General features: G+C 42.0%; 2 protein-coding genes across 3 annotated transcripts in view; one reads left to right on the top strand and one right to left on the bottom strand.

The window, feature by feature from the left end:
* znrf1 (zinc and ring finger 1) overlaps nt 1-18,153 on the bottom strand; it is a 40,002-nt gene extending 21,849 nt beyond the window's left edge. The window contains exon 1 of the mRNA XM_013138994.4: nt 16,922-18,153. Within this exon, the coding sequence (XP_012994448.1) occupies nt 16,922-17,306 (385 nt within the window). The 5' untranslated portion in view covers nt 17,307-18,153. The remainder of the gene's footprint in view (nt 1-16,921) is intronic.
* Nucleotides 18,154-21,107: 2,954 nt separating this feature from the next.
* Nucleotides 21,108-25,708, top strand: gins3 (GINS complex subunit 3). Of its 2 annotated transcripts, none has more exons than XM_010884046.3 (3): nt 21,108-21,461; nt 22,148-22,381; nt 25,303-25,708. In XM_010884046.3, exons 1-3 carry the CDS (start codon nt 21,291-21,293, stop codon nt 25,531-25,533), a joined length of 636 nt encoding a protein of 211 aa, XP_010882348.1. In that variant the 5' UTR covers nt 21,108-21,290; the 3' UTR covers nt 25,534-25,708. The 2 variants fall into 2 exon arrangements, with proteins under 2 accessions (XP_010882348.1, XP_019895777.1); XM_020040218.2 differs by lacking the exon at nt 25,303-25,708 and adding an exon at nt 24,859-25,191.
* Nucleotides 25,709-26,057: the final 349 nt, after the last annotated feature.

Here is a 26,057-nt window from a genome sequence, read left to right as displayed (position 1 = left end):
TTTGAACTTTGTGAAGCATTTATTTTGCCTACTGTTCATTGTGGGTTTTGTCTCATTTTTGACAAATGAATAACACTTAAAATACGAGTTTAGGGAGGTGGAGAGAGAGTCTGTAACCGTAACTGTACAAATAATAAATAAAAAAAAGTGGGTACAAAAAGAGCGATTACACTTCATGGATAGTGAAAAGGCAACCAGATGAACTGATAAACAGAAGATACACAAAGCCTAACACCCAGAGGAGTTTTTGGAAAAATACAACAACTTTTCACCTAGTGAAAAGGCAACGAAAACGCCAATGTATTGGTCCAGAATGTATAGGTAAAACTGAGAGGAATATTTGGAAAAATAGGCAATTTTCTCCAAGTGAATAGAAAGAAGAAAAAAACACGTCTCTCCTGGGGGTTCTAGTGGGGCTAACAAGTTGATTTCAAGGTTCAATGCCAGTGTATAGGCCCAGACTCATTGTTTAAGCATTGTTTGTCTATAGGTGACATGAATAAGGTTTTGGAAAAATACAATGTCATTTTCGTCTAACAATATCATATGTGTATTATTAACATAATATCATTACCTGTATATCGCGACAGCCCTAATACCCACCCAACATTGTCACCCTCTGTATACCCACCCTAACACATTAAGTAGGTAAGAAATTCCATAAATTAAAAAGGCACACCTGTAAAATAAAATACATTTAAGGTGAATACCTCATGGACCTGGATGATAAAATGCCAAATATTTTGATCTGTTTAAGACATTTTTGGATGCTACATGATTCCATAAGCGTTATTTCATGGTTTTTATTTCTAAAATATTATCCTACAATGTGAAAAAAAATAAAAAATAATAACTTTGAATGAGTAGGTGTGTCCAAACATCTCACTGGTACTATTGAATAGACAGCTTTGTATTACAAAAACACACAGTAAACAGAGTCACTTCACAAAAAACTTGAGAAGGAATAATTTGTGCAGATGCTGCAGCTCACAAACGATATGTGCAAGTCAAACTCCCCAGTCAGGAAAAAGCAGTTCACATTCCAAACTGTTCCAATCCACAACTAGACTTATTTGAAATGTACCATGAAATACTATAACATGTCTAGTATCTCACAAAAGTGAAGTGTCATTTCTTCAGCATTGTCACATGAAAAGCTATAATCAAACATTTGAAAAATGTGAGGGGTGTACTCACTTGAATGTCTGGCAGTCGCAAATGTATATTTTCTAAAGCAGACTTTCACACTACAACAATGCCCCTTATGTAGAACTGGCCTTCTAGGCAGAGCTGAGAAGAAAAAGCCATATCACAGACTAGTCGTTAACGAGAGGCTTGTAGAATAATTACTCTCACGCATGCTCTGAACTTTACTGACTAGCATAAACTAAGCATGTCAAAAGATTTTGTTCTTTTTCACTGAATGACTTGAAATGTTCAGAATCGTTAAAAAGATTAGAATTTCCCAACACTACTAAAAAGACTAAGATAAGAGAAGAACTTAATTATCTAAACTGGCATCATCTTTTCAGAAACAGGCACAATATTTCAAAATAAAACATAAAAACCTCAATCATGGAATAATTCCATTATCTACATGGTGTTTATAGTTGAGTGATTTGTCTCAAATGTAATTTTGACAGCCAGCTACAAGGTGAGATTGTTTAATTAAAGGTTTATTTATTGTTCACTCATTTCATTTTAAGTCATCTTGCTCTGGCTAATTATTGTTCTTGTGTTCTTGATTTGTACAACTGAGGAAGTTCAAACTACCTGTTCACCCTTGGTTGTTTAGAACTGGTACTGTTCCCAAGTACAAGAACACTTGTGGTATGTCCACTTTCCCAATCTGCATTACCACAGAATTTTCAAAAATGACTAATTCCCTTGGATGTGAATGTACAAATCTCCTCTTTGTTTTAACAGCACATTATAATGTAATTGTATTGTTTGATAGAGAGATGGTTTAAATGTGTGACATTATAGAATGTTACTGTTTGTACACTACTGTTCCGAAGTTTGAGGTCACTTACAAATGTCCATGTTTTCGAAAGAAAAGCAAATGTTTGAAAAACATTAAAATAACATCAGACTGATCAGAAGTAGTGTAGACATTGTTAATGTTGTAAATGACTATTATAGCTGGAAACGGCTGATTTTTTATGGAATATCTACATAGGTTTACAGAGGCCCTTTATCAGCAACCATCACTCCTGTGTTCCAATGACACATTGTGTTTGCTAATCCAAGTTTAACAAACAAGGCTAATTGATCATTACAAAACCCTTTTGCAATTATGTTAGCACAGCTGAAAACGGTTGTGCTGATTAAAGAAGCAATGAAACTGGCCTTCTTTACACTATTTGAGCATCAGCAATTGTGGTTTTGATTACAGGCTCAAAATGGCCCGAAACATACAATTGAAACTCTATTCTTGTTCTGAGAAATGAAGGATACTCCAGGGCTGTGTACTACTCCTTTCACAGAACAGCACAAACTGGCTCTTACCAGAAAAGAGAGAGAAGTCAGAGGCCCTAGTGCACAACTGAGCAAGAGGACAAATACATTATTGTCTAGTTTTAACAGCTTATCAGCCAGTAATGACTTACTAGTGTCTACTAACTTACTACTTGGAATAGTCATAAGATTTGAGCAATTGCTAGCAAGACTGAAGATGAATTTTACACTGCCAAAGCTATTTCATTTCATGGCACAAAAATGTTGTTTTTTCTTTCATTCGTGAAAGACATTAATACAATAACTTATCAAAATAGGTGACGATAACTGACTTTTTCATCAAGTGAAAAGACAAGACAATCATGGAAACCCCTACTCTTTTACTGCCCAAGGGGTTTTGATCTAGCCTATATTACCCCAAAAAGCATGCATGGATGCGTACTTCGAGAATCCACCAGAAATAGTCGCAATATAACTCTAAACAGTTTTATTTTAGGCTTACTATAATGCAGCTACTGAAGGTTGCAGCCAGCGAAGTTTTTGTCTATCCGGAACAAATCCTAATGCATGAATTGATTTGACTGTGACGAGATTTGAACGCAGGACCTGTTGTTTGCAGGTCTACATCCTTAACCACTACGCTATTTAAAAAGAGGTAGTCATTCAGTCAGTCACTCACACACTCACTCAGTAAGAAACATTTGCTCTTCTTGGCCAGCTCCGCTTACATGGTCCGGCAAAAAAGTGTTATAGATAGATTAATCTAAGTTTGAGGTGTTCCAATCACAAAGAAGAACATTCTTGAGATGCACAGCAAATGACAAGAAGCTGGAGGAATGCCTAACGCCAAGTATAATGAAGGCAATATGATGGTCTAGCGGTGCTTTGGTGGTGGTGAAGTGGGAGATTTGTAAAGGGTAAAATGGATCTTGAAGATGGAAGACTATCACCCCATTTTGCAATGCCATGGCATACCCAGTGGACTGCGCTTGATTGGAGCCGGTTTCCTCCTACAACAATAACAATGACCTAAAGCACAGCTCCAACTAGAATGCCAAAGTTCTGCAAGGCTCTACTTGTTTCAAATGGAGGATTCTTTTACGAAAGCAAAGTTTGAAGGACAAAATTATTATTTCAATAAAAACCTTTTTTTTTTATTGAACTACATTTCCTATTCATGTTGCTATACTTCCTATTCAAACAAATTTCATGTATGGTTTACTGGAAAACAAGGACATTTCTAAGCGACCCCAAACCTTTGAACGGTACTGTATACATGATCTTAATATGTGGTGAAAAATATGTTCCGCATGACCTTAGTGGAGTGGTGGTGTGTCCAGATACTTGTCTTTGTTTGCCCTAGGCTACCATGTGTAGTGGTCCGCCTCTTTGGCTTAGGAACATTATTGTATTACATTATTGTGTCCCCATGTGTTGTACCGGAGTGACCTACTGATGTTGAACTTTAGGTTATGTCTAGAAGTGAGCACAACAACGGGCTGACAAGCCGCACCAAAATCTATTCAGTGCAATAAAGAGCAAAAAGAATCAATGTGGATCAATGTGTGTGTGTCTGTGTGTTAGTCAGAGAGTGTGTTAAGGGAATGTGTGTGTGCGTGGGGGGGGGGGGGGGGGGGGGGGGGGGGGGGGGGGGGGGGGGGGGGGGGGGGGGGGGGGGGGGGGGGGGGGGGGGGGGGGGGGGGGGGGGGGGGGGTGGGTTTCGCAGCTCGGGGTTAAATTTAAGCAAATGTTACAATTACAGTCAGGATTAGAGGTTAGTGATTGAGGTTCGGAATCTGGTGGTCTCTATACTAGTGGGAAGTAGGACTACCAGGGTGTGCGGAATGGAATTTATGCTAAGTCATGAGGGATTGATTGTATTTTGTAGGAACTGTGACGTCATATTGGGAGTCACTTATCACAGACCTGAATCAACAAGCATATGCTAAAGATATTCTCCTCAGATGAACACAGAGCGGACCCTTGATAACCCACACACTTACAATACAATACCGACAGTACATATCCCAGAACTAGGGTTTTAATTGTCAGCTACCACGTACAGTTATACAACTACCGTTCAAACCTTTGGGGTCACTTAGGAATTTCTACTGCTTTGGAAGGAAAAGCTATTTTTATGTCCATAAAAATAACATAAAATTGACCAGAAATACAGTGTAGCCATTGGAAATGTTGTATATCACGACTGTACCTGGAAACAGCTGATTCTTAAAAGAATATCTACATACTGAGGCATACTGAGGCTCATTATCAGCAACCATCAGTCCTATATGCTCTAACGGCACTTTGTGTTTGTTAATCCAAGTTTATCATCTTAAAACACTAATAGATCATTAGAAAACCCTTTTGTGATTATGGTAGCACCATTGAAAACTGTTGCGCTGATTAATGAACCAATAAAACTGGCCTTCTTTTGACTAGTTGAGTATCTCAACTAGTCAAAAGTACCTCACAGGTCCTCAACTGGCAGCTTCATGAAATAGTACCTGGACTCTGGGATGCTGGCCTTCTAGGCAGAATTGAGAAGAAAAAGCCATATCACAGACTAGCCTACAAAAATAAAATATTAAGATAGCAAAAGAACATAGACACTTGACAGAGGAAGAAGTCTGCCTTGAAGGTCTGCATCCCAGATGAGACTGGTGTTTTGCGGGTACTATTTAATGAAGCTGCCAGTTGAGGACCTGTGAGGCGTCTGTGTCTCAAACTAGACACTCTAATGTATTTGTCCTCTTGCTCAGTTGTGCACCGGAGCCTCCCACTGCTCTTTCTATTCTGGGTTGAGCCAGTTTGCGCTGTTCTGTTAAGGGAGTACTACACTTTGTTGTATGAGATCTTCAGTTCACTGGCAATTTCTCCCATGGATTAGCCTTCATTTCTCAGAACAAGAATAGACTGACGAGTTTCAGAAGAAAGTCCTTTGTTCCCAGACATTTTGAGCCTGTAATCGAACCCACAAAAGCTGGTGCTGAAGATACTGAACTAGTCTAAAGACGGACAGTTTTATTGCTTCTTTAATCAGCACAACAGTTTTCAGTGGTGCTGACATAATCACAAAAGGGTTTTCTAACGATAAATTAGCCTTTTAAAATGATAAACCTGGATCGCAAACACAATGTGCCATTGGAACACAAGTGATGGTTGCTGATAATGGGCCTCTGTACACCTATGTACACCTGTAAAACCTTATGTTTCAAGGTACAAAAGCCATTTACAATGTCTACACTGTATTTCGGATCATTTTGATGTTGTCTTTATGGACAAAAAAATTTGGTTAGTGACCCCAAACCTTTGAACGGTAGTGTATCGCGATTTGAGGGTCATGGTTCGGTAAGTTTTTCGGAAAGGCACAAAAATGTATTGTCAGCAGTTAGTGAAAATCTTTTTTTTATGTTATTTAGCAAAAGACACCATACCAATTCAGGAAGAATGTATAATGCATATTGTCTATGCATTAGGCAGAGAGCACAATCTAAAGTAAAGTGCAATGTATAAACATGGCACAAACACTGTCTTGCAACCACATGAGTACTACGTCTACTAATTACTCTCAATCAGAATACAGGCGCATATCTGCGGCCACACACACACCGCTATTGTAATTTTTTTAGCCCAATTAGACTGCTGCTAAGGGATGCTTGGATTGGGTAGACGAAGTGGTGATGTTTTTTAGTGTATCCGTGTTGCTAAGGGAATAAGGAAACTGTGGTGATGTTGGCGTAGATGGGTTAACTAGTGCTAGGGAGTTGAAGTCTTTTTACTGACTCATATCTTTTCAAGTCATTCAGTAAAAAGAAACACTAACCGTCAGGAGTTACGTGCGTGTACAGATTTGCTGCTTGCAGGTCATTTGAAATGATTCAGTTGAACTCGTCACTACAAGAAGGGCCCATTACTCTCAAGTCCGTAAAAGAGAAGTCATTCAAAAACAATGAGTCGTTCGACCATTCGTACATCAGTGTCAACATGTTTTTTCAGGTGTTAGCTGCCACATTAGGCTAAAGTACCTTGTCAGAAGTGGACACAAACAGATTTTGTTTTGTCCACAACTCTATCAGTCGCTGTTGTAGTCTACTGGAATGTCAAAGTGTTGCTAAATTGGACATTTAAATGAAGCTGGAGGGTTCTACAGTGTTGGTCTACTGTCCCTTGAGGGTTCTACAATGTTGGTCTACCATTCCTTGAGGGTTCTACAATGCTGGTCTACCGTCCCTTGAGGGTTCTATAGTGTTGGTCTACCGTCCCTTGAGGGTTCTATAGTGTTGGTCTACCTTTCCTTGAGGGTTCTACAATGTTGGTCTACGTTCCTTGAGGGTTCTAAATTGATGGTCTACCATTTATTCAGGGTTCTACAGTGTTGGTCTACTGTCCCTTGAGGGTTCTACAATGTTGGTCTACCATCCCTTGAGGGTTCTACAGTGTTGGTCTACCGTTCCTTGAGGATTCTACAATGTTGGTCTACCATTCCTTGAGGGTTCTACAATGTATGTCTACCATCCCTTGGGGGTTCTACAGTGTTGGTCTACCATTCCTTGAGGATTCTACAATGTTGGTCTACCATTCCTTGAGGGTTCTACAATGTTGGTCTACCATCCCTTGGGGGTTCTACAGTGTTGGTCTACCTTTCCTTGAGGGTTCTACAGTGTTGGTCTACCGTTCCTTGAGGGTTGTACAGTGTTGGTCTACCATTCCTTGAGGGTTCTACAATGTTGGTCTACCATCCCTTGGGGGTTCTACAGTGTTGGTCTACCTTTCCTTGAGGGTTCTACAATGTTGGTCTACCGTTCCTTGAGGGTTCTAAATTGATGGGCTACCATTTCTTCAGGGTTCTACAGTGTTGGTCTACCATCCCTTGAGGGTTCTACAGTGTTGGTCTACCATTCCTTGAGGGTTCTACAATGTTGGTCTACCATTCCTTGAGGGTTCTACAGTGTTGGTCTACCGTTCCTTGAGGGTTCTACAGTGTTGGTCTACCATTCTTTGAGGGTTCTACAATGTTGGTCTACCATCCCTTGGGGCTTCTACAGTGTTGGTCTACCGTCTCTTGAGGTTTCTACAGTGTTGGTCTACCATCCCTTGGGGCTTCTACAGTGTTGGTCTACCGTCTCTTGAGGGTTCTACAGTGTTGGTCTACCGTCTCTTCAGGGTTCTACAGTGTTGGTCTACCATCCCTTGAGGGTTCTACAGTGTTGGTCTACCGTTCCTTGAGGGTTCTACAGTGTTGGTCTACCATTCTTTGAGGGTTCTACAATGTTGGTCTACCATACCTTGGGGCTTCTACAGTGTTGGTCTACCGTCTCTTGAGGTTTCTACAGTGTTGGTCTACCATCCCTTGGGGCTTCTACAGTGTTGGTCTACCGTCTCTTGAGGGTTCTACAGTGTTGGTCTACCGTCTCTTCAGGGTTCTACAGTGTTGGTCTACCATCCCTTGAGGGTTCTACAGTGTTGGTCTACCGTTCCTTGAGGGTTCTACAGTGTTGGTCTACCATTCTTTGAGGGTTCTACAATGTTGGTCTACCGTTCCTTGAGGGTTCTAAATTGATGGGCTACCATTTCTTCAGGGTTCTACAGTGTTGGTCTACCATCCCTTGAGGGTTCTACAGTGTTGGTCTACCATTCCTTGAGGGTTCTACAATGTTGGTCTACCATTCCTTGAGGGTTCTACAGTGTTGGTCTACCGTTCCTTGAGGGTTCTACAGTGTTGGTCTACCATTCTTTGAGGGTTCTACAATGTTGGTCTACCATCCCTTGGGGCTTCTACAGTGTTGGTCTACCGTCTCTTGAGGTTTCTACAGTGTTGGTCTACCATCCCTTGGGGCTTCTACAGTGTTGGTCTACCATTCCTTGAGGGTTCTACAGTGTTGGTCTACCGTCTCTTCAGGGTTCTACAGTGTTGGTCTACCATCCCTTGAGGGTTCTACAGTGTTGGTCTACCATTCCTTGAGGGTTCTACAGTGTTGGTCTACCATTCTTTGAGGGTTCTACAATGTTGGTCTACCATCCCTTGGGGCTTCTACAGTGTTGGTCTACCGTCTCTTGAGGTTTCTACAGTGTTGGTCTACCATCCCTTGGGGCTTCTACAGTGTTGGTCTACCGTCTCTTGAGGGTTCTACAGTGTTGGTCTACCGTCCCTTGAGGGTTCTACAGTGTTGGTCTACCATCCCTTGAGGGTTCTACAGTGTTGGTCTACCGTTCCTTGAGGGTTCTACAGTGTTGGTCTACCATTCTTTGAGGGTTCTACAATGTTGGTCTACCGTTCCTTGAGGGTTCTAAATTGATGGGCTACCATTTCTTCAGGGTTCTACAGTGTTGGTCTACCATCCCTTGAGGGTTCTACAGTGTTGGTCTACCATTCCTTGAGGGTTCTACAATGTTGGTCTACCATTCCTTGAGGGTTCTACAGTGTTGGTCTACCGTTCCTTGAGGGTTCTACAGTGTTGGTCTACCATTCTTTGAGGGTTCTACAATGTTGGTCTACCATCCCTTGGGGCTTCTACAGTGTTGGTCTACCGTCTCTTGAGGTTTCTACAGTGTTGGTCTACCATCCCTTGGGGCTTCTACAGTGTTGGTCTACCGTCTCTTGAGGGTTCTACAGTGTTGGTCTACCGTCTCTTCAGGGTTCTACAGTGTTGGTCTACCATCCCTTGAGGGTTCTACAGTGTTGGTCTACCGTTCCTTGAGGGTTCTACAGTGTTGGTCTACCATTCTTTGAGGGTTCTACAATGTTGGTCTACCATCCCTTGGGGCTTCTACAGTGTTGGTCTACCGTCTCTTGAGGTTTCTACAGTGTTGGTCTACCATCCCTTGGGGCTTCTACAGTGTTGGTCTACCGTCTCTTGAGGGTTCTACAGTGTTGGTCTACCGTCTCTTCAGGGTTCTACAGTGTTGGTCTACCATCCCTTGAGGGTTCTACAGTGTTGGTCTACCGTTCCTTGAGGGTTCTACAGTGTTGGTCTACCATTCTTTGAGGGTTCTACAATGTTGGTCTACCGTCTCTTGAGGGTTCTACAGTGTTGGTCTACCGTCTCTTGAGGGTTCTACAGTGTTGGTCTACCGTCTCTTGAGGGTTATACAGTGTTGGTCTACCGTCCCTTACCATTGCAGCTGTTCCTTCTCGAATTCGGTTCAGATACAGATTTGTGTACCGTTGAAGTGAACTAAATATATACTTACCCTGAACCCTTTACATTATCATGTTAAACAAAAACAATGCATAGATATCAAGTTCATTGTTATAGGCAGCGGGGAATCCAATCACAGGAGGCGGTTGGCAATTTTATTGGGGAATTGAGGTCATAGTAAGGCATGGAATGAATGGAGATCACCCACAGGGTCTCCACATGGTTCATTCCATTCACTCTACTGCCGCAATTATGAGCTGCCCTCCCCTCACCAGCCTCCTGTGATTCCAGGTCCACGGTGGCCGGCGTGCTGCTACGGAACCCATGTTCCTTCTCCTGCAGGTTGAAATAGAGCCGTCACACTGTGCTCCCGTTAAAGCGTCCCATGGCGCCACTCCATAAAGCCGACACACATCTCAACCTGAGCCGACCTACTCAATCTCTGCTCCATGCATTTTTCATGATGTCTCTGCAGTACTGCCCTATTCCCCGTGGTCAATGATAAAGAATTCAAAACCTTACAAAAAGACTTGTGTCTAGGAAGCTCATAAAATGTCCATGATTGGCGACTGGCATTATGATAGCTCGTCCGTCAGTATCATTACCCTCCCCGTACCAGGGCCCTCCTCTCATCCTGGGTGTCTGAAGAGAGGTGAGGGAGAACCATATCCTCCTTCAAATAATGCTCAACTGCTTCAGTGCTTAAAATGTGAGAGACTGGGATTTAAGGGTGAACTGTAAGCATTAGTCTCAAGGGGGATCTACAGTATCTCCCAAAAGGGAGTACACCCCTCACATTTCTGTAAAAAATTTATTATATCTGTTCATGTGACAACACTGAAGAAATGACACTTTGCTCCAATGTAAAGTAGTGAATGTACAGCTTGTATAACAGTTTAAATTTGCGGTCTCCTCATAATAACCCAACACACAGCCATTATTGTCCAAACAGCTGGTAACAAAAGTGAGTACACCTCTAAGTAAAAATTTCCAAATTGGGCCCAAAGTGTCACTATTTTTTGTTGCCACCATCATTTTCCAGCACTGCCTTAACCCTCTTGGGCATGGAGTTCACCAGAGCTTCACAGGTTGCCACTGGACTCTTCCACTCCTCCATGACGACATCATGGAGCTGGTAGATGTTAGAGACCTTGCGCTCCTCCACCTTCCATTTGAGGATGCCCCACAGATGCTCAATAGGGCTTTCTTGTGCATCATCTTTAGAAGAGGCTTCCTTCTGGGACGACAGCCATGCAGACCAATTTGATGCAGTGTGCGGCGTACGTTCTGAGCACTGACAGGCTGACCCCCCACCCTTTCAACCTCTGAAGCAATGCTGGCAGCACTCATACGTCTATTTCCCAAAGACAACCTCTGGATATGACACTGAGCATGTGCACTCAACTTCTTTTGTTGACCATGGCGAGGCCTGTTCTGAGTGGAACCTGTCCTGTTAAACCGCTGTATGGTCTTGGCCACCGTGCTGCAGCTCAGTTTCAGGGTCTTGGCAATCTTCTTATTGGCCTAGGCCATCTTTATGTAGTTCTTTGCCATGAGGTGCCATGTTGAACTTCCAGTGACCAGTATGAGGGTGTGTGAGACAGATGACACCAAATTTAACACACCCGCTCCCCATTCACACCTGAGACCTTGTAACACTAACGAGTCACATGACACCAGGGAGGGAAAAGGCTAATTGGGCCCAATTTGGACATTTTCACTTAGGGGTGTACTCACTTTTATCGCCAGTGGTTTACACATTAATGAATGTGCGTTGTGTTATTTTGAGCAAATTTACACTGTTATACAAGCTGTACACTCACTACTTTACATTGTAGCAAAGTGTCATTTCCTCAGTGTTGTCACATGAAAAGATATACTCAAATATTTACGAAAATGTGAGGGGTGTACTCACTTTTGTGAGATACTGTATAACTTAAACCACCTAACCAAGGAGTAGATGCATAGAATCAAATGGTTAGTGTATTGTTTTATAAATAACACTTAGACAGAATCAATAGACTGTTGTATCAAGTGTTCTCAACCTTCACATAAATGCCTAAGCTCTAGGGGTTGATGTAGCGGATAAATAGATTGTTTTTTAATGCTAGTTCTTAACTGCTGATATTTAAGGCAAAGACATGGATGTGAAAAGTATTTCACTTATGTGCCACAAGCCTCACTGCACCCAGAAAAAATAACTCCCTATTAACATTAATTAGCCCAACCTGTGAATCTCTCTTTGCATTCAAGAAAATATTTGGGCAAATAACCTTAAATCAGGGATTGAAAAAATATTGTATTTACATAGTCTAGTTTTTATTTCATTTTCAGACCTTTAGTTCCCAGGTGTTCTGAAGACCATCAGGACACAACCTCTCCCTTCAAGCCACCTACTTTCCTTAATTGAAGCAATTAATTGTGTTCGGCTTCAATCTTGAGCTTGTTTTGATTTTACTGCAATCATAAATCTGACCGCTTCTTGAATCATTCATCTCTAGTTATAGCAATCCTGTGTCATCGCCTGAAGCACTTGGCATAAATCATACAATATTGTTTATATAGACTAAAATCTGATATTCTGGTAGATTAAATTGTAGGACATCTACCACCATGGATGCCTACACATCCGTGTTGCTTTAAGAATTCCATGAACACAATATATAGTCAATAGAGTCTTTAAATGAAGAAGACTGATTCAGGAGCATATCACTGGATGATTTAAAAGTCCTATAGATTGGGGATAGGGTGATGTTTAAACAGTCCTATAGATTGGGGTTAGGGTGATGTTTAAACAGTCCTATAGATTGGGGATAGGGTGATGTTTAAACAGTCCCTATAGATTGGGGATAGGGTGATGTTTAAACAGTCCTATAGATTGGGGATAGGGTGGATGTTTAAACAGTCCTATAGATTGGGGATAGGGTGATGTTTTAAACCAGTCCTATAGATTGGGGATAGGGTGATGTTTAAACAGTCCTATAGATTGGGGATAGGGTGATGTTTTAACAGTCCTATAGATTGGGGATAGGGTGATGTTTTAACAGTCCTATAGATTGGGGATAGGGTGATGTTTAAACAGTCCTATAGATTGGGGATAGGGTGATGTTTAAACAGTCCTATAGATTGGAGATAGGGTGATGTTTAAACAGTCCTACAGATTGGAGATAGGGTGATGTTTAAACAGTCCTATAGATTGGGGATAGGGTGATGTTTAAACCGTCCTATAGATTGGGGATAGGGTGATGTTTAAACAGTCCTATAGATTGGGGATAGGGGTGATGTTTAAAACAGTCCTATAGATTGGGGATAGGGTGATGTTTAAACAGTCCTATAGATTGGGGATAGGGTGATGTTTAAACAGTCCTATAGATTGGGGATAGGGTGATGTTTAAACAGTCCTATAGATTGGGGATAGGGTGATGTTTAAACAGTCCTATAGATTGGGGATAGGGTGATGTTTAAACAGTCCTATAGATTGGGGGATAGGGTGATGTTTAAACAGTCCTATAGATTGGGGATAGGGTGATGTTTAAACAGTCCTATAGATTGGGGATAGGGTGATGTTTTAAACAGTCCTATAGATTGGGGATAGGGTGATGTTTAATACAGTCCTATAGATTGGGGATAGGGTGATGTTTAAACAGTCCTATAGATTGGGGATAGGGTGATGTTTAAACAGTTCCTATAGATTGGGGATAGGGGTGATGTTTAACAGTCCTATAGATTGGAGATAGGGTGATGTTTAAACAGTCCTACAGATTGGGGATAGGGTGATGTTTTAACAGAGTCATATACTGTGGACTAAGGATAGGGAGGCATATTCGAATTCAAGCAGAAAGACGGGAAAAAAACACTGTACAAGACAGATTTCTGTGTCTGCCTCCAATGAAATGTCAGGCCGACAGGGTGACAACGCCTTACAACACGCAATGTTTCTAATGAGAATAAACACCTTGCTGTTTGACGCCCTGCCTCAGTCCAATCAAGGACATGTCCCTGGTTTCTCACAGGTCATTAGACAACAAGGATCAGCTTATTAAATGAGTGACCTTGTTTGTTTGTGTATATCTTTACACCACGCGCCCGGGCATGAACGTTCAAATGATGACAGTTCAACGCTTCAACATATGATCATGTCTCCAGACCTGTCTAGTCCAGAATAAAGGACAGTATGCCCATAAATGGATAGCAGTGATTTGATTACATCACATCCAACTCAAACGCAACTCAGACAACTCTTTACCTTACCGGAAAGAACAGCAGTTTCCATGGAAACAGCTGAATGAGAGAGGTAAAGACACAGAGAGGGGAGCGGAGGGGGGGGTGTCTGTGAGTGAGAGGGACATACTGACCTATTGTTGTGTTTGTTCAACTCTTTGATTGCAGTCTATAAAGTGGCCTCAGAAACAGGTAGGATGGTAGAGGTAGGATGGTAGAGGTAGGATGGTAGAGGTAGGATGGTAGAGGCAGGATGGTAGAGGTAGGATGGTAGAGGTAGGATGGTAGAGGTAGGATGGTAGAGGCAGGATGGTAGAGGTAGGATGGTAAGAGGTAGGATGGTAGAGGTAGGATGGTAGAGGTAGGATGGTAGAGGTAGGATGGTAGAGGGTGTATTCGCGATAGGGATCATTGTGTGGGAGATGAAGGGGTATTATTATACAGTGAAGGAGGAAGAACGAGCTGTTATGCCGAGGGAAGCACTAAGAAACAGTGAGATTTAAGTTTGTAACGCTTAATGTTATAGGAGGTGCCCTGTGACCGGCGTACTGCCTTCTAGCCAATGGCATTGTCAGTGTGGTTGATTGACAGGAGTCAATGCCCCCCTAAGGATTTCAGAGGGTTATCTTTAGAATGTGTCGGCTGTATGATGACAGGATTTAGTCCTTGCACCATGGCAACGGTCACCGCTGCCTTTGCCCTGGCTCCCTTCTAATTGGCCAGTCGTTTGCACTAGTGGTGTCCTTTCATTAGAAAGGTCTGTCAGCTGTCATTCAAAAAAGACTGGCCGTAACATCCCTGGTGACCGGACCTCTGTCAGAGGAACATGTCGGGCAGCTATCCCTCCCTCGTCATCTATCTCTCCCTTCCTCCCTCCCTGGTCCTCTGTCTTTCTCTCCATCCCTCTCTCCCTCCACCGGTCTCTCCCTCCCTGGTCCTCTGTGTCTTGAGGACATTAGTGTGTGAGGAGATTGTGGGGGTGGTAAGGAGCCAGCAAGTATGCATCTTGAAAACAGCAGTGACAAGCAACATGGTTGTCACAGCAACAGAAACCCTCCCTCAGCCATCCAGTGTAGACTGTGCGTGTGTGTGTGTGTGTGTGTGTGTGTCTCGCTCACTCTCTCTCTGCGTCTGTGTACACTTTGCCGAGCTAAAGGGAGAAGAGAGAGAGAGTGTGTGAGGGGAAGGGAAGGGAAAACAGAAATAAATTGAGAGAGTGACCTATATTGTTGATTCCCGCTGCCAGACAGTTCAGCACAGATGTTCCACAATCACATCACTCCTAAAAGACTTCCCACTTCCCACTGTAAACCAGCCACAACGGTGGGCATACACACTAGTATGTGATCGTGTGTGTTCTAATCACCATTATTTCGATTTCAATTAAAATGGCGGCATACACAAGTGAACGATTGCTTATGGCTCTAATCTGAAAACAATTACATTGGCTTCCGCTCTAAGACAGTGCAGTCAGGGCTGTGCTCTGCTCACATCGGTGAGTGATTACTTAGCTCTGTGATGGGTGGCTGAGCACCGTGACTATCACAGGAAAGAGATTACAAAAGCCATTGTTAAAGGTGTCTTTAATCTGAGAGGGCAAAACAACAACTTTAGGTGACAACGCAGAGAGGCCTCTGTCCAGGAAGTGCATCACTGGAGGGAAAACTGTCCCATTGCTGTTGACTTTTCACAGCCGGCTCCAAACGTTCCCAGGATTTGACTTATCAGACAGTCATCCACTTGACAGAGTTAATGCAGAATCATTCAGGCTGAGGAACAGGGAAGGCCTAAACAGCCCAGATGGTAATAATCAGAGGCCCATGTGATATCTGTAGTTATCAAAACACGAGGATTACAGTAGATTCCATTGTCATAGGGGACCTGTGATGTGATGTTGTGTCAGACTACTTGGTTTATAGGATGAACAGCATAGTTCGTTATGCAAAGAAATGGATTCTGTCTACTCATGCCCCACTCCGGTCTTTCATGCTTTGAAGACGGCATATTTCTGATCTGAGTAATCAAATGAAGGCAAAAAGATGTTTGACCAATGCTCTACTGAAAATAAATTGAAGTCTCTGAAAAAAATCCAAAATAATAGACTTTTCATGGTTCTATCAATGAATGTTGCAATTCTATAGTCCAATCCATAATATGATAAGACTGTGACCGCATCAGACTGGTGTCTGTTTGAAATTGATCGAATTTAAGATTTGGTGTCTCTGTCTGGAAACCAGGTTTATCAGAGACATGACATGGATCTCAAGAGTTATCAGAAATTTTTCACATTTTGGTCAAGAATGGACAAGTTTAAGGCAGTTCCGACACAGGTCTACTGAGCAAGGCCTTCATCTTTCAATCACCACTGTTAGCTTATGAATCTGACATCTGAATACAATTACACTGACATACACTGCTCCTTTCTTCATAAGGCTCCTATTAACAGACATTTTTTCAGAGACAAGAAAAAGCTCAACATTTTGAAAACTGCTTGAATTCTGTACTTGACGCAGGACCAGGGATTTATCCCTTAACCGCTGCTTACAGAAGTCTTCAGTCACATAAAAGGTAAATCAGGGTCGCCTAGTAATAAAAGGGAGGCAAACAGCCTGGATGTTGACACCAGACTTATGGTTTCCCTCCTGTGGGCTGCTGGGTAGGACTTTGATAATGAGTGCCTGGAGACCTGAGACAGTGTCGTCAGTTTGCTGCGGCTCAGGCCCTGACAAGCCCAGTCAGTGAGACATGTTGTGGTCTGAGGTAAGCGGATGATAATGTTGGGGGGCCCCCCCTCCCCTCTAATCATCGGCTAATTAACTAGGACACATTTGGCAACCAAGCTTGCTTCATTTAAAAAAAAAAAAAAAAAAAAAGGTATTGGAGACAACCTGCTATTCTGGAGGGCAGACACCCAATGAACCGGTTTACTGGCCTACTGCACACACATGCACACATACACAAGCACACGGGTGCGCACACACACTTTACAAATGAAAGTTCCATGGATACAAAACCTATGTCATTACATTGATTTGTAAGCCCTGATAACTGTTACATACAGCTGTGATGTGTGTAGTCAGTTTGACTGTGTTGAAACTTACCACTGTGGGAGCTAAACCACCTGGGTGCAATGTGCAGGGGCAAGGTGTCTGCCAACGACCCTCGGGATCCCAGATAGAGCATACTGTCCGTGTGATGCCCGCCGCCAGTTTCCTGGTAGCCGTTACCATGGGCAGCGTTAGTGCCAGAACCCCCTCCGGCCCTGTCCGAGTCTGTTCCTCTGGGGGTATAAAACCCGAAGGGCACAGCAGGACTATGTTCTATGCCCATCCCAGCCACTGAACTCACTGAGCGGCTACGTAGCCCCATAGTGCCACTTGGTCGGTAGTGCCCAAAGTGGGCCGAGGGTGGCACTGCGCTGTCATCCGTCGAGACACCGGGAAAAGCACCCCGGGGCCGCCCTGCCGTACTTTGCTTGCCCCCCATCCAAAGCACCCGAGCAAAATGGGTGGGGGTTGTTAAAACGGGGGCTCCGCAGAGAGTCGAGGGCCGTCACTGGAATTGCCCCCGACACGCCTGTCTGCAGTGGACTTCTCGCCCCCTGCCAGGGACAAAACGGCAGCTAAAAAAATCCGGGTTGTCAAGTCTGACTAAAGCAGCTGTGTCTAACAGACGCAACAGCCCATTTCCCTGACCGGAACATGAGCGACTGAATGTTTTGATTCACACCAACGGAGAAAAACGATAATCTATACCAGGAGGATGTCAAATGAATGACATAAAAAACGATAAAGATGAGCGAACGCAACACGTTTTCCCTCACAGCTAATGACAGGACTGCCTGCCTTAAATCACAACAGGGATGATGACAAGCACACAGCGCAACAACGAATCCGACAGTCGCGCTTCTCCGCAGTAGGCTATCACATTTATGTATTATTTTGTCTTTAAGACTGACTCAGCTGATAGCAATGACAACTGTTGCTGTCTGTCTGCCAGTCTCTCTTTCCAACGACGTGTCCGAATCCGCTTGTACTCCGGTTCCCCGAGAATCGGGTCAACGTATGCCGCTCCCCTGCACTCTCATATCCGCGCGCTCGTTCTCAACGCTTGCAGCTGGTAGACAATGGAGGCGTTCAGTGCGCATACTCGGATTAACAATGTAACGTCTCTGAAGAGGGATATGATTTCTATAGCAGCAGCCTATGTGGGCCTATATTCATAATCACGAGGAGTTGATTTGAAATACTTTCCTAATTTTCGCTCTGTTGTAGAAAACCAAGGACGAATCTCTTCTTGCTCGCCCCTGGTTGTAAAGTCAGACGAGTGTGCAGAAGACGAGATATGACCCATAACGCTGTCATAACCATATCGGACTAGTTAGTCATAGAGTCACTATGGTCATAACCCAGTCAAAATACAGATGGCATAGCGTTTGTCACTATATGATGAAATATTGAGATTATTGACTCTAAATAGGCTAATCATGGGATTAGGCCTATTTAAATCTGATCCTAATAATTAGTAGGTTAGATTTGTTTCCCCTCAAATAGGACTAATTATTATTGGTATGAGTTATAACTGTTTATTGGCCCATTGACTAAACTGTAGGTCAAAATAAACAACCAATGAATACTTTTTATAGTATAAGTGCTCACTATGTTTCATAAAAAGCAATCAGTGACCGAGAACTCAGTTAATTAACTTTACATTTATATTTTAGTAATTTAGTAAGGTGGAATTAGTTTTATGTTGAGAAATATTTGTAAGAAAAATAAAATTATACATGTTCCTTCTATAAGTTTTGCTGTGGATACTTATGCACGAAACATCCACATGCTGTGGAAGCTCACAGTTTACACAAATTAAAGAAATGGCCTACACAAACAAAGTTCCTTTATCATCGGCCTCCTCCCGTGAAACCTTAAATTTGCTGTCACATTTTCTAGATAGAGAGAAGAGAATGAAGACCAAAGAGCATTCTACAGAAGTTAGAGATAAAGTTATACAAATAATTATAATAATGCATTATATTTATATAGCGCTTTTCAAGGACCCTGAGACGCTTTACAATATGAACATGATGCATTGATTAGCAAAAGGGTACAAAATACTATCCAAGTGAGCACAGTTGCACCAGTAAATATAAAGCTGCTTCTCCCCAATCAGGCACTACCAAGAAAAGGTTAAAGCTGGTTCTACCAAATATATGGTGCATTTGTAGGGGTTTATGCAAGCAACATATTGAAGTATTTATTTTTTCTTACAGATATTTCCCAACATAAAACTAATGTGGGTGGGGAGATATTTGCATGTTTTGTATGTGAAAACAACAATCTCTTAATTTAAGGTACACAATATATTGTGTGTGGAATTAAGTGACAGCACAGTTAGGGGTGATGGAAACCTGACATTTACTTCAGAACAATAAAGTCAATAAAATACACTGTCTAACAAAATGCTTAATCACAGAACAATAACAAATAATAAAAAAATATAAAAAAAGGGATTTGTTCAGTGGTGTAGAAAAAGCATTATATTGAATGCTTAATAGACATGTCAGTCAGGCCAGAGTGATATGGGTGATATGGGTAGTCAGGCAATCTCAAATTCTAGCGTCAAATTAAAAAATCCTACACACATGCATGCATGAAGGCACGTACACAAGCTCAAACACAAAAACACACACATAGCCTACAAGAGAAACACTAGGACCTCCAATGGCGACATTAGTAATTGCAAGTTAATCACTCACCACTGAAACTTTTATTGTGGTTGCAAAGAAATACATGTCACATTGCATGCACTTAACACTGTGTTCAGATTAAAGAGAATGCATTTTTAATGAAACAGGTGAAACTTTTTGCCTATAATCAGTGACAACAATAAATAGGCTAATGCATGTAACGCCACAAAACTCCTCACTTAAAAATTAATTGGTTGATATAAAAGGGGGTCATGGAGAAGTAAACCCACTAACCAGGCCACACTTTATTGTTTGTCAGTGTAATGAGCATCAATCCTAAAAGAAACAATAATAATGTAAAACCAAAGGTTGGCAGCATATAACAAGTTAATACTTTTTATAAAATTGATAGCCAACTGCTTAATATTAACATTAAAATTAACAAGCAGTTGATAGGTGTCAAATTCTAGTAAGAAAGGTATTTGATTTTCTTGTGCATCCACAGATGCTCAGCACATGATCAATGGCTTGTACTTCACATTGCCACATCAAGCACACAAGGCATGCTTTTACATTTGGGATGTAAACTGATGACCATACCCTAATTGTTATGGAAAATCATCAGTTGAAAATGCATTCAGCTCATTTAGGCCTACATGATAGCCAGACAAAGATGTACCTTATTGAAGTTGCTAGTCTAATTACTTATGTGTTAAAATGGCCTTAGAATTTCTTTTGTCAATACTGCAACAACAATGTGGCTAGCTATTGTTGGCTAGTGCCCTTGACGAAAGTTGTCTGTTGCACTGGAGACAAGGTCACACCCTCAATCAGGAGAATTACATATCTGATTTCCACATCTACCAGATGTGCACATTATCTCCAACACATGAATCTAGATATTCATTACATATCACTGGCCTGTACTCATTGTCCAGCTCCTCGTGTTTTCTTCCTAAGTTCCAAACCTTCTAGGGCATTTTCTTTTTAGCCATTATACTTTAATTTGTTGTTTTTAGGCTAGGGATCTGTGTTTTGTTATAGAACATTTTAAAGCTGCTTTCTCCAGGTGATTGTGAAATGTAAAAGCAATTTCTCTTGATTTTGATGACTAGTGGGTAAATTCCTAATTCAATTCTGCATACATTGTTGTGGGTTTTACGTAGTAGGCAACCCATACTGAGGATTCTCAGTTGGGTGTTTATCCCATTTTGGTGAATTATTTATTTAGTATTTGGAATCCAGACCTCACAAACTTAGAGAGCAATGGGTTCTATAACTGATTTAAGTGAAATGGTGAATAAAGAAACATGTGAGCAATGTTTACTGTACTATAGCACAGTTGTACTGATTCCTGTAACACTTCTAGTGGTTCCCCAATTGGTATCAAAAATAGCCTTGGTAGCATAAGCATAGTGCCTAGGAAATGTTCATGTTTTTTTTACAAGTTGAAACATTAAAACACAATTTCCACGGCATAAACATACACATTGATTTGGAATCTTTTTTTCTTCATAAATTATAACATTGCACAGAAATATTTTAAATCATGTTAATTGGCTAACAATGAGTTTTAAGTATTGCTCTGTATAGACCTGAGTCCATGAAATCGATTGCTCTTGCCTGACTCAACAGCTGTTTTTTGCGCATGTCTGGGTTATTTCGAAGTTTCGCGCCAAACAAAGCAAAGCGTAAGTAAACACACAGGAGAACGAAGGTTGCTCGCTTAGCGTTTTAATGTGATTTTGGTGAACGTCTGTTTTTTTTTATTAAAGTTCGTTTTAATGGAGACGCCGTCATACGTTCCCGTGCCTCCCGGCGTGGGTATGGAAGATAATTTCTTCTCTCTTGACGACATTTTACTTTCTCACGAGAGGCTGCCTAGTCGGATGGAGTGCTTATTTCCCCGACTGGGATTCCTGGAAAAATCGAGTGACTCGCGTGATATTCAGGAGGTCTGTCAAATGTATAACATTCTAGTTAGATGTAGCTAAACCGGTCAACATTCCACCGGGTTATGTTGCTGTTTAGCCACTGTGCATTCATTCCTCCTAACGTTTATGTTGATTCTGTTTGCTGTTTAGTGGTTTATACATGCCCTGCTCACAACTTTATAGCTGTGAAACGATTTGTCTAACATATGTATTGGAATAATTTAGGTAGGCCCCTTCCTGTTGAGAAATCGATACGCCTCTCATTACCGGTTGACTGTTCCGCTAAACTAGTCACCTTAGCTGTCTACTTGGAATTCCTGATAGTCAGCTAGCTATGTCACATACAGTGCGCAATTTACCTAGTCCCAAGTGAAACCACTGGTTAGGTCAAGTATAAATACAATTTGTTGGATTTCCGAAATTTCTATAATTATAATCGGGAGGAATATGATACTTATTACAGTATGGTACATCACAATTGTCCAGTTATCCGGCAGAAAATCATGCAAGTCAAGGCTTTTGTGGGGTTTGCCCTGTAGATCCAGGGTATTCCATTATTTAATTGGATTAGCTAATCCTCATACAATGTTAGTCTTAATGTGAGTGGCCAAAATGCATGTTTTCAGGGAGTTGTGGCAAGATCTTTTTTGTGACTATACAAGGCTTTGTTATTTCATCAACAACATTTTATTTGTATTGTCTTTCAGGGTACAAAAATGGAGATGCCCCTTTTCCTGGCAAAGGGCTTGTATGAAAGGAAGAGGCGTGTTGTCTCAGTGGAGTTGCCCAAGGTTTACAAAGAGGGCTGGAGAACTGTGTTCAGCGCAGACCCGACGGTAGTAGACCTGCACAAGATGGGGCCTTACTACTACGGCCTGGGCTCACAGATGCTGCACTTCGACAGCCCGGAGAATCCAGAGATAGCACAGGCTATACTTCAGGTGGGTACAGCACATAAACAAGCAAAACCCTGTTGTCCCGGCGTAATGATTTCCTTGCACCCCCCCAACACCTCCACCTGTGGGCCCAGGGGTTGTCAATGTTCGCTTCTAGCTGAGACTTTCAGTGACTCCCCAGAAATGGTGTCTCTCCACACTCAACTTCATTCACCTGCGTTCCTGTCCATTTCCCAGTTATAGCAATACATTTTAATGTATGTTGCGTTAGACTCGTCATACGAGGGTCTCCTTTGCACCCACGGACCCCCTGCACTCACTCACTGTCTCTGAAGGACCACCCTGTTCAGCACCACATAAATACAATGAGAGGTTACTTCTTAATGTCTGTCTTCTCAGTCCGGGGTGTCTACACATTAACCACTTTACTATGTACATTGTTTTAGTACTGGGTTGAGCCCCATTGCTTAGGCATGGATTCCACAGGGTGTCAAATGTCCCAGAGGGTTGTAGGTCCATGCCTTGCGCCGCGGTCTCGGGCACAGACTAGGTGGGTGGTGGGGCTCCGGCTGTCGCCAGTCGCAGCCTGCTAGATAGTTACAGTGTACGTTACTGTGTCTAACTTGTTTCAACTCCTCTCCCCGGGTGGCTTCTCTTTCCTGATTTTGAAGCTGGCATTTACATGAATTTACTTTCCTTTGCTTGGTCATGCTCGTCTTGCCTGTACTCTCCAATGGCCCGCCCACACCTAGTAGTAGTGAGCAACAAATGGGATCAGTTCCTTCTCATCCCGAGAATGGTGGGTTGACGTCCGGGGACTTTGCATGCCGCTCGGAATGGAACCTAGTTTTGTTTAATGCAATAGCCATTCTCCTTCAACCTCTCCCATCAACAAGCTGTGTTGTCCCGCAAAATTCCGGCTACCTAACTGAATGGTTTTTGATTGTCATGGCCATTTCTGAAATACCGGAATAGGTGCACCTAGCACATTCACTGTGTCCATTCTAAACAATAAATGAATGCCTTGATGTCTGTCTGCCTACTTTTATATAGCAATCCACAGCTACGTGACTTACTGTCACGGAAATGGAATGATCTGTTTGTGTAACTGGTGGTGCCCCTGATAACCTGGCACCTAAGTACATTCTGTATTGATCCACTTCTTGATTTATTGAGCTTTGCCGCCCTTCATTCCTTAACTGGCCAATGGGATTGTATACAACGCTGACTTTTCAAACCCCCGACCATAACCATGCTGTTAACTCATCGCCATAATTATGTCAGTTTATAATGCTAGCCCTGTTAGCTTGATGTTAGCGTTGCTTACGTTGCGGTCCTAATGTCTATCATAGGGAAATACTATTATTTAACTCTTAATATAATCATTGATTTCAAATAAGGTAGTGTGATTGCCAGGGCCACAAACAGATTGGACACTCTTTGACAGTATGAATGGGAGGGGTGTCAGGTTGGAGACTGGTATTGAACCTTGGGCTCTGGCTGGGGGCTGCATATGTACATGGAGCTGAGAATGTTACTAATGGACCGCGGTTCTGCAGCCATTGTCCATCTCACTGGCTCTCTGCCGATACCCATGTCTTCTGTAACCTTAAGTCCTGCCGCTTCTACAACCTCAGCCACCGTATTTGTCACTATTCCTTATTTTTTCACTTTCAGTTGAGCGTTCTCAAAAAAAGTCACCACCCTGGCCTAAAGGTTGGATATATCGATAAATTTACCTTTCTTGAAATATGGATTGTGACCCTATGTGAAATGTGAATCTCAAAACCCTAGAATAAAAATTGGTTCTAAAAAGTGGTTTCTGTTCCTAAGTTATCGACTGTTATTAAGAAACATTACAGCCTTGCAGGATCAAGTGTTGTCTGTATCAGTTTGAATAGTGTACAAGACCAGGCAGTAAAATGATACATTGCCTGTTGATGATCCTTGACTTTTTCCCAAATGTCTCATCTGAAGTACTATTACAAGTCAGTCAAACTAATGACACTCATTACTCAAATTAAAAACTAAACATTGGTTGTGACTTTTTTGTTTTTTACATGTGTGTCTCAGATTATTTGTATTAGAATTGGGTGGAAGGCCAGACAAGTTGGTGTCTGTCAGCCACTAGGTGGTGCTGTGATGGTAGTCCTTTTTCTTGTGTTGTAGCAGTGTTTTGTTGCTGGGCTGACAAATCACATCAGGTATCTTTGGAAAAACTATTACTTTAGTCAGTAAAATAGGACAATTCGTTTTTTCTTGCATCCATTAAGGATGACTGAGTTTCATTACATTTTTATGCACCTCTTAACTCACTCGCTTGAGCTGTATAAATGACTATTTGTCTTTGACTGTTTACATTAACAGTTTAGTTCATGAAGCATTCTCTTGCATTGTTATCATTGGTTATTCTGATGTTTATACTGTGAGAAATGTAACAGCATATTCCTGTGAGATGTGAAAGTGTGGAGAGGTGAATCTTGACAGCATTCTAAATGGCACTGGTCTGTGCTCCCATGCAGTGCTGTGCCGAATGGCCACCTGGTGGTGCTATAGGAAGCAACATGCTGGGACATTTTCAGAAGCTCATGTCTGTCAGCCCATGTTTGCCTCTATCCTGGATGAAGTCAAACATTATGGTATTTCAGCCATATTGAATTTTCAAAGTTTTTTTCAAAACACCCGAATCCTATTCCTCTGTGCCAAACAGACTCTGCACATAACTTGACATATACAGACCAGGTTGTAACAACGCTATATTTCCTAAAATGTAGCATAATAAACTACAACATAAAAATTATGGTGGCTCCGTGGGTACACTGATGAAACCCGTAAACGCTGCTTGCAGCTTGAATTTATGTCTTGTATTTCTTTGATAGATGTGTGGGTGTGTATTCTTCTAGGGTATTGCCACTGACAACCAGAATTCCTCCAATATCTCATGGTTTAAATTCTTTACCTCCCAGACATTTATTGGTCGTTTTCGCCGAACCATGGATTCCTCCCAGAATGCCTACAACGAGGACACGTCTGCCCTGGTGGAGCGACTGGATTACCTGGAGAGGGCGCTTTTCAAGGCTGGGCAGAGTGGCCTCAACAGCTTCCAGTGCTGGGAAAGGGGCCGTGCGTCAACTCTCACTGCTTCCAGCCTGGTGCTCAACTACCGCAAGAGGAAGATCACTGATCTGCAGCCCTAAGGGTGATCCCCAAGCAATACAAATCACAGGGCAGGACAGAGGACTGTAATGGGACTGTTGAGGACTGATGTGTGTTGTATAGCTGTGTTTTTTTTTTGTATGTCTGTTGTAAAGTGGTATGTTTGATAAATGTTTTTCAAAAGCTTGTAAATATTTGTAATCTTATTATACAATGTATGTTTTCAACCTCTTTTTCAGTGTGAGTAAAGTCATGTTACAGTGGGGAGAACAAGTATTTGATACACTGCTGATTTTGCAGGTTTTCCTACTTTCCTACAGCATTTTAGGTTGATCTTTACAATGTTAAGTTGTTTTGCCTTATCTCTGATAAAATGCATGGCAATGTGTTTTGGAATACAACTCTTCTCTCAGAGTATCCTGTAAGCTTCTAGTTCTACACATGTCATTCACAATTAACATAGAAACAAAAATGAAACCAATTTAAAGACATTAGCCAAGTTATGAAAATGGCAAGTATTCAAAACTTTTCCAGTTGGTTCTTAGCACCAGCACTCTAGCCAACA

This window comes from Esox lucius, chromosome 19 (genome assembly GCF_011004845.1).
Source record: "Esox lucius isolate fEsoLuc1 chromosome 19, fEsoLuc1.pri, whole genome shotgun sequence".
NCBI classification, from domain to species: domain Eukaryota; kingdom Metazoa; phylum Chordata; class Actinopteri; order Esociformes; family Esocidae; genus Esox; species Esox lucius.
The sequence above is the reverse complement of the archived record's forward strand: the minus strand, read 5'-3'. Positions and strand labels throughout refer to the sequence as shown.

Bases quoted from the DNA above. Each gene is read 5' to 3' on its own strand.
- gins3 (XM_010884046.3), top strand. From the start codon at position 21,291: ATGGAGACGCCGTCATACGTTCCCGTGCCTCCCGGCGTGGGTATGGAA. The intron at 21,462-22,147 runs GTCTGTCAAATG...ATTGTCTTTCAG, and splicing joins ACTCGCGTGATATTCAGGAG to GGTACAAAAATGGAGATGCC. The intron at 22,382-25,302 runs GTGGGTACAGCA...TTTACCTCCCAG, and splicing joins TAGCACAGGCTATACTTCAG to ACATTTATTGGTCGTTTTCG.